The sequence below is a fragment of the Indicator indicator genome, chromosome Z, assembly GCF_027791375.1.
Source record: "Indicator indicator isolate 239-I01 chromosome Z, UM_Iind_1.1, whole genome shotgun sequence".
Classification (NCBI taxonomy): Eukaryota; Metazoa; Chordata; class Aves; order Piciformes; family Indicatoridae; genus Indicator; species Indicator indicator.
In genome coordinates this window covers 21,173,687-21,191,206 of record NC_072053.1, presented here as the reverse complement: position 1 = coordinate 21,191,206, position 17,520 = coordinate 21,173,687, and the positions used below count along the sequence as shown (strand labels likewise).

Below are 17,520 nucleotides of genomic sequence, written 5' to 3'. Positions count from 1 at the left end.
CACACATTACTGGTATTATTTTTATATATACTTTATAACAGAAAGCTGGAATTTACCACTAATGATGCATCAGTTTCTGTGTTCTCATCCAGATAATCTAGCAAAGCCTTTTGCAGCTGTTGAATTTCATCTTCTCCTCCTGAAACCTGTCAGAAAAACAAAACAGAATATTACAGTGCTAATTATCATCTGAAAATCTGCCTGTCCATATATAAAATACACTGAAGTTGGTTGTTTTGACAGCTGTAGAACAAATTTTTTTAACCAATTACCTATAAACTGCATAGAGACTGAAACAAATTAGTCTGAAAAAGATTAAGAGCCGAATAAGACTTGTTTTAAAACACACTGACTGATCTGATAATTTTTCATTCTATGAGCTTGTGTAAAGACCTTCTGTCAAGGAAAAACCCTGAAGTGCTGAAATTGTACACAGCAGCTTGACACAAGTTCTAAGCTACAAAAGTCACCAGTCCATTTTTAAAAACATCTTCAAAGTTACCAAGTATTTGAACAGATACATCTCAATTCTTCTGCCAAGGCACCTCTCACAAACCTGTTTGAGGATTCTGGCTATAGATCCTTGATCCATTTTGCTAGTGACTGCATCCTTCCTCAGTCTTGCAGCTACAGTTCCAAGATAGTCAAGTGATGCAACTCTTAATGCCATTTCTGTGGATTTGTTACTGAACTGGTGAACCTAAGAAAAACATAATAAGGTGTTAAAACCAAAGATTTATTTATGCAACTGAGATTCTTCTCGAAGATATTGCTTAGCCTTACTAAAAATCCCATCTAGCTTCTATGCTGCATAAAATTATATACTACTACATCAGACACTACACATTAACGTTGCTTCCTTTAAGGAGTCTCTCTCTCCACAAATATGCCTGACAGAGTTTAAAAAAAAATATTTTCATAAAATAAATAAGACAACTAGCACAGCAGATTCTCTTTGCAACAGTATAGCTCTTAAGCAGCTTACTGCAACTTCCTCATTATTTGCACAAGTATAAGGAACTCAAATTACTGTGTGATGCTGAAGAAAAACTCTCAAAAATTACATCAACAAAAATATTCACATTCTGTAAAATATCATAAATAAATGCTACTATTGATGAAAAAAAACCAAACCACTTCATTGTTTTCAGGTTGTGTGTTAAAGGAGTAGTCCAGAGAAGGTATTTAACATGCAATTACAGCTATTAGTCTGACTTTATTCAAAATGAGTATCTACACTTGTAAGATGCAACTGGAGCATACTGTCCAGAGGGGTAGTAAAATCCCCACCCCTGGACACATACAAGGTCATGTTGGATGGGTCTTTAAGGAACCTTAACCTAGTTGAAGACATTCCCTGCTGACTGCAGGGAAGTTGGACTAAATGGTCTTCAGAAGTCCATTCCAAGCTAAAGCAATCTGTGATCCTACGACTCTTCCCAGTTGAAAATGTCATACAATACTGGAAGTGGACTTCATGAGAAACTGTACTCAATTACGATCCTTAATCTTAAAGTTCCGTATCAATGATCTTCTAACCCAAATTTTATTATCTGTGTATTACATAGTAGTAATGCTAAATTTTCTTACATGTATCCATCAGGAAGCATTCCTTTAGTGGTTTCAGTTGAAATACATATGTCTCCAGTATAATAATAAAAAAATAAATATAGTAGTTAATCCCCCCAAATTCCTTACCAATAGCCTTCCTAATAAGCTAAGTAGCAATTCTGCAGCTGGCCATTCTGGTTTATTGACTGTGGAAAGAAGATCTTGAATAAAATTCTCAAACAGTGGCCTGTAATCTTCTTCCCCTTGTTTACTGCCACATCTGTTTTTAAAAAAGAACAAAAGGAAAAAAGTGCATTTTGTAAGTGAATTTAAGAGACATTTAAACTTTTCTTCTGACATAAAGAGAAGTGATTCTGTGTTTAACCAGAAAACCAGTTTTATGAAATTGTAAAAAAAAAAATAGTCTGAAATTTTAGCAGAAAATTTGGTTAATTTATACAAATAAATAGGTTAAGCACTTACCACTCCAAATTGCACTGTGATTAAAGCAGCTAATCTATGATGGTAGAATTGTGTTCCTTGGATGGACAAAGTAGTTAAAATTGTAAAGCTCTAAGCTACAGCAGGGTTTTGGAGGAAGTGTCGTGTCTGTATTCCCTAAGCTGAGTGTGATTTATCTGACAGTGATAAGGTGTGATGGTTTGAAACTGTCTTTTTAATTTTTCCTTGCAAAGTTCAAAACAGAGAAAGTGAAAGAATGTAAATAAGTCACTATTGGGTGACTTATTTAAAGCAAAATAACGATTGTTCTAAACACTTCCATTGGATAGATAGAAATGTTTAAGAACTATTACCCAAAACAAAGTAGGCATTCTGCACATTCTGCGTTCTGCAGTGGGGGCAGTTGCTGGGCTGTCTGGCTGCTGTTTCTTCTCTTCTGGCTGAAGATAACACACTGACCTTGGCAGCTAAGTTAAGAACTTTCTGCTTAACTAACTCTGCTTCTCTGTCCAGGGGGGTCTGGGGGGGAAGCTCCTGGGAGAGAGAGGCCCCTTTGGGAGGGTCCCCTTGGGGGGAAGCAAAGGGAGATCGATTGTGCTCTTTCTGTTGATTGTATATATTTGTGAATGTTGTGAATTTTGTATATTTGTATTTTGTATATTTGTATTTCATTGCATTTCATTGTAGATTTTAGACTCTGCTTGTAAATACAGCTTTTCATTTGCTTCCAGACTGGGCTAGCCTGGTTATTGTCAGTGGGGGGGGGAATTTCAGCTCACACCGACACATAAGGTATTTCAGTATTATACTCCACAAAGGTTAAAAACAGAATGTAAAAGAATGAAAAGATAACATAACTGATAGTGTTTCACTTCTATGTGGGACATCTAGCTTTACGATACTAGAACTATGCAAAGAGATTGCTAGATCGCTATTAAACAGTCTTTCAGTTCACAGTATAAATTATCAGAATAAAAATCCGTATTTATTGTTAGAAATTGTCTATTCAGGTATACCTTTTTTTTTTCCTTCTGTGGAGCTATTTACATTTCTAATTTTAGTTAAATAAAAACCCTAAAAATTAATTTTATATCTCTGTCATTGTGCCCATTGAATAAATATGTTTTCACCACTCAAATATGACTTAAGTCTTCTCTTCCAGGCTTCAAATGACTAACAGATTCTCAAACAGATTCTTAAATGTAAAAAAAAAAACACTTTGCAGAATTTCTGTTCCATAAAATATTTTGTCCAGAAGAGTAGCTCTCTTAGGGATCTATAAAGTATATTGTTATACATAACTTTGAGTTATTTAGCATTGCAAAGTGGTTAGGTTTGCCTTAAAGTCTGACAGATTTCATTTAGAGGTGGTTTCATCAATATGTTAATGAATGCAACAGTACTTACTTCTTAAGGAAAATAGAAAGGAAGTTTTGTGCTGTTCTCATGGCTGTTTCATATGAGTTAGTAATAAGCACATCTTGATCCACCTAAAAATAACAAGATATGTCTATTATATGTCTATTATTTAATACATGCAGAAATACAATTTCCATACCATCATTTCTCCTACATCAATTGCAGTAGATATAAAATTATGTTTGATTACTAAAGAATCCTAAGAAAGTATTATATCTACTAATACACAAAATCATTCCTTCACACCAAAGCAAAAAAGTATGAATTAAAAAAAAATCTAAAAATCTTACTTTCTTGTTTGATTCTTCCTCTGAATTGGTATCTTTTTCTGCTGATGGTAAGTGCACCACACACTGAATAAGCTGCAGAACTAGTGCCGTTACCATCTGAATATACATAGGCTCTCCATCTGTATCACTGCTGTTTAATCTGTTAATGAGACAGAATTAACACTAAAACTAAACAAAAAGACAAACCAAACATAAAAAACTACCTTTCTAAAATGACCATCACAGCCACAAACCTGTGTTCTAGGCATTTATCTAATCACTTGCTTCTCTCTTATGCAGTATAAGATTAGGTCTAACAAAACCGGTATCATTCTCAGGCAAAAGAGATGAACTGAAACAGCCCATAGTTGGTCTACCTGTGAATTCCATCAGCCAACAAAATACCTTCAAGAATATTTAATAAACAAGCATCCTCGCACTAAGACACTTTCTAACAGACTTATTATGTATAGTGCTAGATTCATTTCCAGCACAGAACAGAAAAAAAAAGAGACCAAATTGTTATCCTAACAATTTTTTACTTACATATTATTCAACATATGTGAAACATGCAGGACTTTAAAACAAGAGAAAATAGTGGTCTGGACCGACTTCTACAAGAGTTACATCTATGGTAATCTGACATAACTGACTACGAACTTCAGCATGCAAGTACCTTTAAGTGTGTTGTATGCGTGTCATTTCAGTGAGTAAGACTAACTGTGAATACAGTCCCTATTTATCCCATGATACAACACGAGAAACAGTATGACCTTTACTACCCATACACACATCACCTATTGCTACCCTTCACAATATGAAAAGGTGATAATCCCTGATATCATTCTTCCCAAATTATGAAAACACTAACTGGGCACAAAATCAATTGTAATTATCATCTTTATGAAGTTATTTTTTATTACTGTTAGAGATAAAATATTTTCGTATCGAATTTTGTGTAAGCTGTACCCTTCATGACTGTAGTCACAGTTAAGGACTGTCCTTTAACAAACTAGAGTTAGGACTCTACAGATAAATAGTGAAGTCATTGGGGTTCTGAGATAGTGACTTCCTTCTGACACAGGTCCCAGTTTAGAGAGTGTATTATTTATGCCACCTCCCTGTTTGCTGGATGCGTCTGATATCTGTAATCAAAACAATAGGAAGTGCCAGGAACAAGCACTTATGCTAACATTAGTGTTGCTGAATTCAGCTTTGAAGTTTCAATGCATTTCCTTTCCTGGGTATGCCCTGTTCACCCACCCTGTTCACAATTTGTCTGTCTCTGAGGGCAAGATGTATGGAAGCAAGGAACAAAACAACATTAATAACAAATGTAGTAAAATCACAGAAAGCATCCCAATTCAATTTTTAACTGAAATCCAGTTCCAATCAGATTCTTTTTTCAGACTGAACCAGAGTTTATACCACTATTCTGAAGATTCATTGAAATCCAGCTTAAATGCTTTAAAAGACAGTTAATAAACTGAACAGAATAGTTCCTAGAGCAGAATTCATTGAAAGCAATACTAGATGGATTTCCTTCTATTATTTTTATAATCAGGCCTACTATATATATAATGTCCTAAGAAACAGTGATTATTACCAGACATTTGTTAAGTAATTCTGCTGTCATTATTTTGAAGTACCAACTTCTAAGAAAGCTCAGTTTGTCAAGTTGCAGATTTTTACATAAATAATTAATACTGAAGCTCCAAATCCTACACCTACAAAACTGTAAATGATACTGTCAACAAGTTATTAATCTATATTAGAAATTACCTGAAGTTTCTCAAACTCCTCTTGCTAGTTGGTAGTCTTGCAAGGGAAGTGAAAATTTCTTCTAATATTAACTGTCTATGCTTTTCATACCTGGAGAACACCTATTTAACAGTTACAAGATTGTCAGAAAATTATTTATTGTTACATAAAATATTGTTTGTTAAATGTATTTTTTTAAAATCATGTATAGAAGCATACACTTTAGATGACATTTAAGTTATACTAAATACAGACCTCATTATTAGTGAATTGTTTTTTCAAAGCAAGCACTTCTTTATAAAATACAAACTTTTTCAAATATGTATTTTCTAAAATCTTCAACTGCAATCTTCAATTACAACTGCGTAATAGATCTTAAAAATAACATGTTTTAAAATTTTCTGTGAATGGTAGAATGCACTCTATAAGGAAGTCAAGCAGTATACTGCTAAGCTTTTAGAATCCAAGAGCACAGAGCTGTAATTTGGTAACAAGTTACACAAACACTTATATGGCTGTCGAGTGCATGTAAGACATCAGTTTTTACTTCATGACTTAAGCTTTAATGTTTGCCTGAGATGACATTATTTTAATTTAGAGGGTCAGGACTGTAGAATTTGCCTCTCCTTTTACTTAGGCAAATCCTTACAAAGATGGAAAACTCCTGCTTGAATAAACACATCTGAGTTGTGCGGCATTTTTCCTGAAATAATACTTTATCTGTATTGTTGATCTTTCACATAGCCACCTCTTCTGAGGAAAATATTTTTTTCTACTATATTATAAGTATCTTACTAGTCCTATACCATATTCCACCTTGTAAATGCAAAACTTCTTGTAGGAAATGAGGAAAACCACATTGCTAAGATTTCTTAAGACAAAACAAAAGGACAGTTAAGAGGAAGGGGATTGTGATTACACATTAAACTACATAACCAAAACTAAGAAACTCCTTGCGTAAGTAGCATCTTTCTTCCTACAGAATACTGTGCAAGTAGAGGCAGCTCGGGGAAATATTATTGTTCCTAGATTACCATATCGAACTAAACCCATGGAAGAATAAAATCAGTTCTAAATTATGATTCTTTACCAGGAAAAATAGAGCATATGCAATAGGCTCTAATAACTCTCAGAGGTACGGGAACATGATGCTGCAAACTAAGAAATACTTACTGCAGTCACTAATTTGATGGCACATAACTGTAGCTCACTGACATTTTCTACAAAGAAAGGTGTTATCCCCATAGATGATACCTATAAATGGAAATAATTTATTTTATGTATATTTGACTAACAAACTGGTATTTATGCAGTTTCACAAGTAGATTATTCATTCAGCAGGTAAAGTATTCGACAAGACATATTACTTCATATTATTTGCAAATAAAATTATTAAATAATATTAAAGACTCAGTCCTGTGAGGGGTGGTTGAGGTTGTTTAGCCCTGCTGAAAGCCAGCTGATGGGAGACTTTTATCTCTCTCTACAGCTACCTGAAAGGAGGTTGTAGCAAAGTGGGTGTTGGTCTCTTTTTCCAGGTGATAGGACAAGAGGAAATAGACTGAAGTTGTGTCATGGAAGTTTAGGTTAGGTACTACAGAATATTTATTCACGAAGAAGTTTGTAAAGCACTGCAACAGGCTGCTCAGGGAAGCGGGGAAGCCATAGAATCACCATCCCTGGAAGTACTTCAAAGACAGGTAGATATGGTATTAGGGACACAGTTTAGTGGTGACTTAGCAATGTTAGATTTATGTTTGTACTCCATTATCTTAAGGGTTTTTTCCAACTTTAATGATTCTATGACTTTATATTTCAATATAGTAAGGTTAAACTTTTCTTAAATATATAAAAGAGCTATTAAATATTTGAACATTAAATGCTTTTTTCCCTGAAGATTACCTACAACACAACAAACCAGTTACTTTGGTGTTAATAATAAAGTAATGATTTCATATTTCATGTACTGTGACAATCATAACTTTATATTCTCTCTGGGGAAAAAGAATTATAAATTATGATAAAACTTACCTGAAGAATAGTTGTGTCTGTAAGAAGCTGTATCTCTAGCAACTCTGACAAGCTGCTGACAATATCACAAACTTTGTTATACAACATTACTATAACTCTTTGCTTGTGGGTGGCACACTTGGCACGTTTTGCTTTGGAACTTAAAACACCACCTAGAAAGTAAAAAAGTATCTTCACTGATTTTTTTCAGTGTTTCATATCAATTATTACCAAGACAATTGATTTTCCTCAAAAAGTGTCCCCAGAACAACTGCGTGAGTACATGTTTGTAGTTTTTCTTTGGTAAGCAATTTGATTATTTAGTAGCAACAAGAAAGAAAGAATTTCACATCACATTAATTTTTCATAATTGCCCTAAGTTCTGGATCTAAGATTTTCAACAAGGTTCTTGAATCTGGACACCCACATCTAAAGATGTGCATGTGATGACACCAAAAACACTAAATGCTGAATGAATTTTACTGAAATAAATCATTACATAGACAGAGATTTTAGCTATGAAATTACTTATAATACATATAATAAATAAGCATAGAGGCTGAAATTCAGACAAACTTCTAACTACTTCAGTCCAAATATTTTGTTTACATTATTGCCTTAATTTCATTGTTGTCAAACAAAGCACTAGATCAGGATGCTGTGTATGACAAGAACTATCTTTATAGGAGCTGCATATAAAAATCTTAGTCCAGAAAGTCATATCACTTTCATCATCATAAAGTAGATAATGTTTTTGGTATTTTTTTAATGTGGAAAGATTTTTGATATTGTCTTAGCATACTAACCACCATGAGGATCCACTCTATACACAGGATCATACTGAGGATAGAGAGTGTTCTGCAAATGAAATTTTGTGTATTGAATAACTCTTTCTATTACATCCTCAATATATACAGCTTTAGGCATATTTGGTGATGTCATAATATTGATGGCAGTAAGACAAGCATCAGCAGATTTTGTCACTCTTTCCATAATAAGATCTCTCCATAATCGCTCCTCATCTTCAGTGTCATTGTTCTGTAACAGGCAGGAAAAACAGGACAATGTGAACAGGGAAGTTAAATTTTATCCTTACCAAGCAGAAGATAATAACATTACCTTAATATACTTACATACAGCTATAAATGTTTTATTTAATTTCTGCCACAAAAATAGATGTTTTTTAGAAGTGACCTAATGTTTTACTACCAACATATTTGTAATATATCTCCCTAAGATACAAGTCTCACTGGATTCTTCTGCTAGAACAAAAAACAAGCTTTCTCTGTATCGCTGTGAAGCACTGTGAAAGAAGACTGCCAGATACTCCACATCAGACTGATGTATCTTAAGCAAAATACAAATTCATCCACCTCATGTTTTCTTCAGTGGCCTACGTACACCAGCTGGTGCCTTGATCAACCCATTTTTTGCCACTACAGGGGATTTTTACACTAAAAGATTGTTACAAGTCACTGCTTCACAGACAAAACCATCTATTAGCAATGGGTTTAAAGCATGTCTTACTGAACACATCCATAAAGATTTAGCACAGGGTACAGAACTTCTCTATTTCTGTGTGGTATGAGTTATAAAAACAAACACGTGAGAGTAATTATGACTACCCAGCACTGCTTTTATATTGTAATAACATTACTTCTAGAAAACCAGGTACAATTTTTCATAGTGTCTCTGGTACAGATATAGCCTACAGAGTAAAAGAATCTTTCCTACCTGGATGACACCATCATTCAACACTGTTGGCTTGCTTTGCAACAATAACATGTTGGTGAAACCATACCAACCTTATCCCTTTAGCAGAAGAGCATCTAAACCAGTATCGCAGTGTATTATATATATATATATATATATATATATATATATATATATATATGGCACAAATGGATTTGTAAAATCATCAGAAATATGCACATCGGGATCTTGATCCCTTTACATTTCTTGCATAGAATAGCTTTAGAACATTTGTTCCTAATGCAAATGAGGCACTAAAGAAAACCCAACTAGTTTTAGGTAGAGAATATGTACTCTGCCTCCCCTCCAGAAAACATCCTGATACAAAGGCAGGGTATCTTCACTGCACTACAGAATAAGTAAGCTTACTCCTTTAGCCGAGGCTTTCTTTGCCATTGTGATTTGAAATAAGTTTAATAGATTTTTAAAGAAAAATCTAAAACTTGTTTGGCTGTTCTTTTAATTGAAGCTGTTTCTCTGAATTCACCCAGCTTTGCACTAGCTAGCCCAGTTCAAGAGGGACAGGAGTCCAACTGAGGGCTACAAGGATGATAAAGGGACTGGAGCATGTGCTTTATGAGGAAAGGCTGAGACACCTGGTGCTTTTTAGTCTGGAGAGGACAAGACTGAGAAGAGATCTAATAAACGTAACGTGTATATATATAGGAGGGCTGGGTTTCAAGAAGGAAGGGACAGCCTCGTCTTGCTTGTGCCCTGTGATAGAACAAGGGGCAATAATGTAAACTGTAGCAAATGAAGTTCCACATCAACGTAAGGAAGAACTTCTTTAGTGTAAAGGTCACAGAGAACTGGAACAGGCTGCCCAGAGAGGTTGTGGAGTCTCCTTGTCTGAAGACTTTCAAGACCTGTCAGGATGCATTCCTGTGCGACCTGTGCTAGGTTATATAGTCCTGCTCTGGCAGAGTGGTTGGACTTGAAGATCTCCAGAGGTCCATTCCAACCCCTCATATCCTGTGATCCTGTAGTTGCAACCACTAGGCAATTTCAATAAAGGGATAATAATCTGTAATTTTACTACAAAAAGCTAGAAGAAAAACACCACTTTAAAAGCATAAGTATTAGCATAAAGACTTAAGTAAAGTAGGACAGGTAAAATAGCACTTTCTTTTCACTTATTTTTCATATTGCTAAAGGCATTCAGAACTGTACAATATAACTTTGAAAACTGTAGAAAGTATCAAGATGAAAGTATTTAAGTATAAATAACATGTCTCTGGTCTTCATTTACAAGTTCAACTTCTTCAAAAACTCAAGAACTCTATTCTTGCTAGAATAGTGCTTTGCCTAGAAGTGTAGAAATGAAGTAAATGAAATGTGCTATGTCACTTATCAACCTCATAAAAACTCCAAATCCCCAGGCAGTCTTAGATATATCAGGAAAAAAACCTAAAATCACAAGCTTTCTATTAATTTAATTTATACTGACAACTTTTAACTTTTCAGCTTAAGAATAAATCTAAATCTCTTTTCTTAATGTTCAGAAGAATGTGTTCAAGGCAAACTACTTTCATTGAACATGGACACACAAAAGTAGGAAAGAAATGCCTAATGGTGCAAATTACACTAGTTACCATGAACATTTGGGATGAAACTACAGTATTTAAAATTGAAATAGAAGTAAAGTCAGTTGCTTCCAATGAACCAGTTAGTCATCAGTACTATAGCAAAACATGTTTATTACTGAAAAAATATAACACAATGAATTTTACTTCAAGTCTTAAAATCTGTCAATCTCAATTCCTTTCACACACACAGAGTATTTGAAATTATCACTGAACAGGACTCAAGTGAAGAAAGGTAATCCCCACAATGTTGTGAAAGTACATGATTTGAAACTCACATGGTTAAGTAATGTCGAAAGCTTTGATCCATCTTGAATATTCTTCTCCAAAATATTCAAGACTTTCACTGTTTTATCTGTTGAGAGCTAAAACAAGGAAAGAAACACATCAAACAACTGCAGGAACATAAAGACTTCCAAAGTGCTGAAAAGAATGTCCACGGATGAGGAACAAAACTTGCAATATACAATGAAACACTTAAGTTACAAGAGATTTGAGATACGGATTGGGTCTTAACTTCTGTGGTTTCTGACACAGCACAAATGAGAATGCTGATAATACAACTAAACTAGGTGAAATATATTCTAAGATTCCAATCAAATTGCATTTTCAACTAGCAGAATCCATAGAAGTAGATTTACAATAGCATATCTCTCATTAATGTTGTAAAGTTAAATATTTTGTTACTAGAAACAGATATTTATAAAATCTAAACATCATTTACAAATTCTAGCTGACCATACACAGCTTCATTGGAAAAAAAAATTCCATGGGTAAGCAGAACGAAAATTCCCTGATACTTGATTGCTAATAAAAAGGAAATGTATTTTTAATATTGTTACATTTAAGACATATCATGTTGAAAAAGAACTAATTCGAACTCGAAGAACTGAGGTTTGCCAGACGTTTGGATGTGTGATGTTTGTTTAGCAATCTGAGACCATTTGGTGTCAGGGCACACTGCAGAAAACCTGCTTCATTGACGTGAGCCTGGGATGTGAAGTCTTGTGTGACCTTGGAACACTTGTACAGTCTTCAGTCTGGTCATAGCTGGATCCTGCTGCTGGCCCAAACTCCAGAACTGATTTCCTTGCAAAGCAGGAGTATTAGAGAGCAAGTGCTCTCCCCTGCACCTGTGCTTAGATGTAATCACTGCCAGTCAACTATTTCTGAATTCCACATGTTGGGTGCTTCAAGAATTTATTCCATGTCACAGGTGGAAAAGCTGTTTGATAGTACAAGGTGCAATGGTTTCAAACTAGAGAAGAGTAGATTTAGATTGGATGTTAGGAACAGGTTCTTTACCAGTGGAACACTGGAACAGGTTGCTCAGGGAAGTAATTCAGGTTCCATCCCAGGAGATATTCAAGATGAGGCTCAACAGGGCTGTGAGCAACCTGATCTAGTTGAGGATGCCCCTGCTGACTGCAGAGAGGGTTGGACTAGATGATCTTCAGAGGTCCTTTCCAACCCAAACCATTCTAACTACTACAGAATTATAACTAAATAACTTGCAGAATATGCTGAACTCAAGGACAGCCAACTGGATTCATCCAGACACTTTAGAAACAACAAAATTCTGTTTTTATGTATTTGTGAAAAATCGGAAACAAATTTTAAGAGGGACAACTATCAGGAAAGAGAAACACTGAGGATGACAAAGGAAGACAGGAAGATTGATGAAAAGTATAGGAAGAACACCTAAATTATGGATTAAAGAAAATCCTTCAGAGTTATACTAAGTCGCTTCACAGCCACTTCACAAACATAGTTAAGTGGTTAAAGAGAAGGCAGAGTCTAATGTAAGAGTGCCCAAAGGCCAGAGTTCCAGGAAGATAACAAAAGCAATAACATTCTTTATAGAGGTGTGACACCAACAGCTTGTATCAACAAAAAAATTCTCTTGAATTGAAGTTGGGAAGAGTACAGCAAAGAAACCACAACATCCAATCTACAGAAAATGACCCTTCTTATCACCCAGGGTGTTAAATCTTTTAAGTTCGAAAGGGCTTTTGTGAAGAGATGAAGGAAACAGGCAATTCAGTGTTATGACGGGTGGACATCACATATTTACATTGCACCGATGGCTTATATATGAGAAAGGGTGATTTTTTTTTTACTTTGCCAGCATGTCCTGATTTATTGTGGTTGCTCAACACCAGCTACAAGGAGCAAAGCCCATAGGCTGACATGCTTTTGTGAAAGTAGGTTAATTAGCTTAGATTTTAGTGCTCAGGGGTGGGTACTACATATTGGCGTTTAGTCAGCACTACACAGAGAAAGACCATTCAACAAAACCATTTCAGCTTCAGAGAGGGTAAGAGATAACTGTGGTAACTTTAAGCATTTCAGCTACATCAGTAGCAGCACAACTGTTGCCATGTGACACATGCACACTTGAAGAGGGTGGAATTTAACTACAGGAGGTTTTGTGTGTTTACTAAAATTATACATTCGAAAAAGAGTTAAAGACTATGAAGTTGTACCTTGTCCATAATGCCCATTGCCTTGATTTTTGCAGATTCACTGCCCAACTCATTAAGCTGATGTTTTCCCAGTAGCAACTCCTGTGGAATCTCATCATCATCACCTTTAAAAAAAAAAAAAACAAACAACTAAAACGTAACAATCATATTTCTAATTAGAATTCAAGAAAATCTTATTTTAGAGCCACAATGAAAAAGTCAATGGAAGAAAGAAAATGGATTCTCCAAATAGCTAGCACATTCCAAACAGTTGATCTACTAATGGGGACTGATGATGGAAACTTTTGTTTGTTGAAATGATTACTTGTTAAATAAGACTGATTCTGAAATATTGTTTAAGAGCCTAACATGAGGCATCTATTTCTGAAAGTCATAAATTATTTTAATATAGTTTACCTCACTTATTGCAGCTCTTGTGTTATCACCCTCATTTCAGTAAAACAAATCTTAAATTACTTAAGTCCTAATTTTGAAGTTCAAATCTGGGAAGGGTAATAGGTGAAAAACAGATATGAATTTAAGTGCCTTTGAATACACTGTGTCTTAAATTTAATTTACCCTTACAAAAGCCTCATAATGTTACCAGAGATAGAAAGAATCAACGACTTCACTTTCAAGTTCAAGGCTATACACATCGTTATTTTTACAACTGGAGTCATTTGTTTACTATGATCCTCTCCTCATTCTCATCTTCTAACAAAGATGGTAGAGAAAAAAAAATTAATACTTGTATTATCTATTTCAATATAAAGTCATGTTGGTCAAACCAAACTACTTCCTCAGACAATTCTGCTAAGCTGGCTAGTTTTTCACTGAAACAGGTAAGGAGCACACAGTGATGCTGTGCATTACACATGAATGCATAAGGACTCTGCTGCTTGAATTGAATAATGAAGATCAATTGGGTCAAAGGCCACAAGAGATGCAAAATTATATGCCTCAGACATTACCAGTAAGAGAATCATGTTATGTTACTGTTATTAACAAAAATATGTTTGACAGAACAAAACACCCCAATGACACCCCAAAGAGGTATTCTTTCCACCCCAGAGGGTGATTATTTGTCTCATTATGCCTTATGTCCCTTTTGTATTCTGCATGGAGAGGGAAAGAGAATTTTCTTCCTGCAGCAGCATCTGAAATTTAAAAGGTAGGGGCCACCACTCACAGTAGAAGCCATATAAACGTGCTATGCCCTAGTATGTATCACATAATCATCAAGAAGGTAGTTAAAAAGTACTGACACACATTTTTTGGTGTTTTTTTGCATTTCTAACTGGGGACAGTATTTTGAACATTTCTGACATATTACCAAAAGCTGTAAAATCCATGTCTTCTAAATTTTCCAAAATGTTCTCTATTGAAGCAGTAAACCTTTTGAAAGTAGAAGAATCCATCATTTCTGGTGAAGAAAAAAAAATTGTAAATAATTATTTTATATACAAAACAGAAAATATAAACTGTAGATAAAAAGCAATTAATCTCCTAAAATTACCTTCAGGTGTTAGTTTAGGTTCGTAAGCTTTCCTCTTCTTTTGTTTTTCTTTTTTCTTCATTTTCCTGGCCACTAATTAAGAGAATAAACAGTGAAACAGATCTCAAAAATTAAATACAGGATTGTTTACATTTCATACACTTTTATTCAATTCTGCAAGTAAAGATATTTAATTTAAAATGTTTAACATATAACTTAAAAATGCATAGTATCACACAATAAAAAATAAATTTTAAAAATTATCAGTTACCCTCACTGAGACTAGGGGGAGGAGAATAATCATCTGTGTCAGAGTCATCTGGACTGCGATTACGGTAACGTCCACTACCAGAAGTTCTCCTTCCTTCATGATAATGACCACTTCTCCTGTGGTCACCAGAACTTCTTCTGTCATGTTCTTCATACTGCCAAGCTTCATCTCTATCTTTTTTATGTCTTTTACGAGAAGCTAGAAATAAAATGTATTTTCATTTTAAGTACAAAAATTCTACTTTAAATAGCTCAAAATTAAAGACTTTAATACGTTTCAAAGATGTGACAGGAATATGATTTAGTGGTGGACTTAGCAGTGTTAGGTTTATGGTTGACCTTCATGACCTTAAATGTCTTGTCCAACTTATATGGTTCTATGCTTTGCTACTTGAACACTACTGTAGAACTGTTCTGTAGAACTAGTGAACGCTCTGAAACTGTTATGTAAAATCCTGTTACGTCAACATTCTAATAGCTTCTTTTAAATTACATAAAATGTGTGCCTGAAACTGTCAAAGACATCAGAAAACCCTTCAGAATACAGATTTACTGGGCATTTGTCCTTTCAATCAAAGTAAAGGAGGTGAAACAAATCAAAATAAGTTTCAGTCTTTCATAAGAGAACACCAAATAACTTCTTCAGGTATCTAAATTATGACTATAACTGAGTGTCTACATTCAAATTGTTTTGCCAATCTAACACAGCAAGTTCCAATGAGACTTGGCAATCCAGTTGCTTAAAGATACTTTGTTTAGGCAAGAAAACTGAACTTTTATCTTGATAAATACCATAGGAAATTCAGTGCAAAGGAGAAAGCTGGAGTCACAATTTTGGGCAAGTCAGTACTATGGAAGGTGACTACAACCAGTTTTCTGCCAAGACCAAAAATCTCAGTAAAGTGAATGTTCAAACAACTGGGATGAACATTCTATACAGAAACAGATATGGTGGAAATAAAGTGGGGGAGTGGAAGGCAGAATTCACTTAATTTCAAAGAAACTCTTGTGTATTGAAGGACAAGCAATGCTAATACGTAACAGAAAAAAAAGGTACAGAAGAGAAAGTAACCTTCATCCATGAAAGCAGCCAACTCTCCATTATCTAATGTAACAGGACAAAACCAGCTCCGAATCATCACATTCTAGAGTAGCTGAGAACGTACAGGCAGATATTAGGGCATATACTTAGTGTGTCTCTACCAAAGTCTACTGTAGTTTAGGGATGTATGGTTGCATATAGAGTTGCTACTGAGCAAAATGCCTCCAAGCATTTATACAGAACTGGAACTGAATTTACATGTTCTTCCCGCAGCCCTAGTTTATTGAGAAGCATAGGAAAGATGCCAGGATATAGTTATACCTGGTCTATGTAACCAGGATATAGTCAATAGTCAGCCTGGGCTCAGAATTAATAAAAAACCACATTGACAGGTGAGGTGATACTAATGCTCTGCAGTGCACCCTAGAGGGCTCCCACTTCTGAAAACAGTACAAAACTTCTGCACAGAGATGCTCCAAGGCTTTCAGGTAATAAGTGCAGGGTTCGAGCTGTTCTTCAAGATCAGACTTGCTTCTGGACGCAGTAGAGTCATGTTCATGATGCCTGAGCTACTAACACCCTCTAAAATGACTGCAAGTCAACTGTGATTGAAGAAATAAGAGGACCATCTTGGATGCCTCTAGTGAGCATATAGAAAAAAATATATGTTTTATAGGAAGACTTTACACATTTAAACTAACTCTTTTACCCCAATGACACAGTATTTTGTGGAGGCTTATGGCATCTGACACCATAGTTTACAAATCAACAGGGTGAACTGTCACCCCAGCTTCATCTCCATGAGAAAAGTAACTTTCAATACTGCTGTTTGGCAGAATTTTAAATTGATCAGTTTATCAATGCTGCACAACAAACCAGAATGTGTTATGGTTGTGACTGCTCTGCAAGGCAAAGAAAATGAACAGGGAACAGCTACAATTTTCAAGAAGATGAAATTGATTAAAAATCTAAGAAAAATTTTTCAAGAATTATTATTGATTTTATACACAAATAAAGACTATTTGGAATACGAATACCCCATTTCTGTCTGAATTCTGCAAAACATTTACAGAGTAATATATTTAACACTTATTGTATGAGAATGATTTGATAAATTTTTAATTTCTCATCATTCAACTCAATAGAATGTCCCTTTGTCATGAGATATTCAGAGAAACTCTTCTTCTGTAAGAATCACTATTTCATATTTTTGAAGTTCAATTTTAGACAACCAAACGAATTTTTAAACACATATTTGTAATAGTACAAATCTGTTCATTGTGCTTGTCACAAATCTTTCAACCCCCTGATCATTTTATCTCATTTTAATTCAATTCAGTTCTACAGTATCCTTTGAGAAATACAGTAAATTATGTTTAAACCAGATGCTCCCACTAAATTGATTTGAATGGTGGCCAGATCCCTTGAGTGGATAAAACGA

The 17,520-nt window shown here is 34.8% G+C and overlaps 1 protein-coding gene across 1 annotated transcript in view; it reads right to left on the bottom strand.

The window, feature by feature from the left end:
- Window positions 1-17,520, bottom strand: part of NIPBL (NIPBL cohesin loading factor) — a 93,034-nt gene that overhangs the window by 21,811 nt on the left and 53,703 nt on the right. The window contains exons 11-24 of the mRNA XM_054398010.1: window positions 15,039-15,236; window positions 14,789-14,860; window positions 14,606-14,695; window positions 13,294-13,397; window positions 11,086-11,172; window positions 8,279-8,510; window positions 7,494-7,645; window positions 6,636-6,716; window positions 5,484-5,584; window positions 3,723-3,861; window positions 3,421-3,503; window positions 1,699-1,831; window positions 557-700; window positions 57-146 (exon numbers count right to left, since the gene is read on the bottom strand). Coding sequence (XP_054253985.1) covers window positions 57-146; window positions 557-700; window positions 1,699-1,831; window positions 3,421-3,503; window positions 3,723-3,861; window positions 5,484-5,584; window positions 6,636-6,716; window positions 7,494-7,645; window positions 8,279-8,510; window positions 11,086-11,172; window positions 13,294-13,397; window positions 14,606-14,695; window positions 14,789-14,860; window positions 15,039-15,236 — 1,706 coding nt within the window. The remainder of the gene's footprint in view (window positions 1-56; window positions 147-556; window positions 701-1,698; window positions 1,832-3,420; window positions 3,504-3,722; window positions 3,862-5,483; window positions 5,585-6,635; window positions 6,717-7,493; window positions 7,646-8,278; window positions 8,511-11,085; window positions 11,173-13,293; window positions 13,398-14,605; window positions 14,696-14,788; window positions 14,861-15,038; window positions 15,237-17,520) is intronic.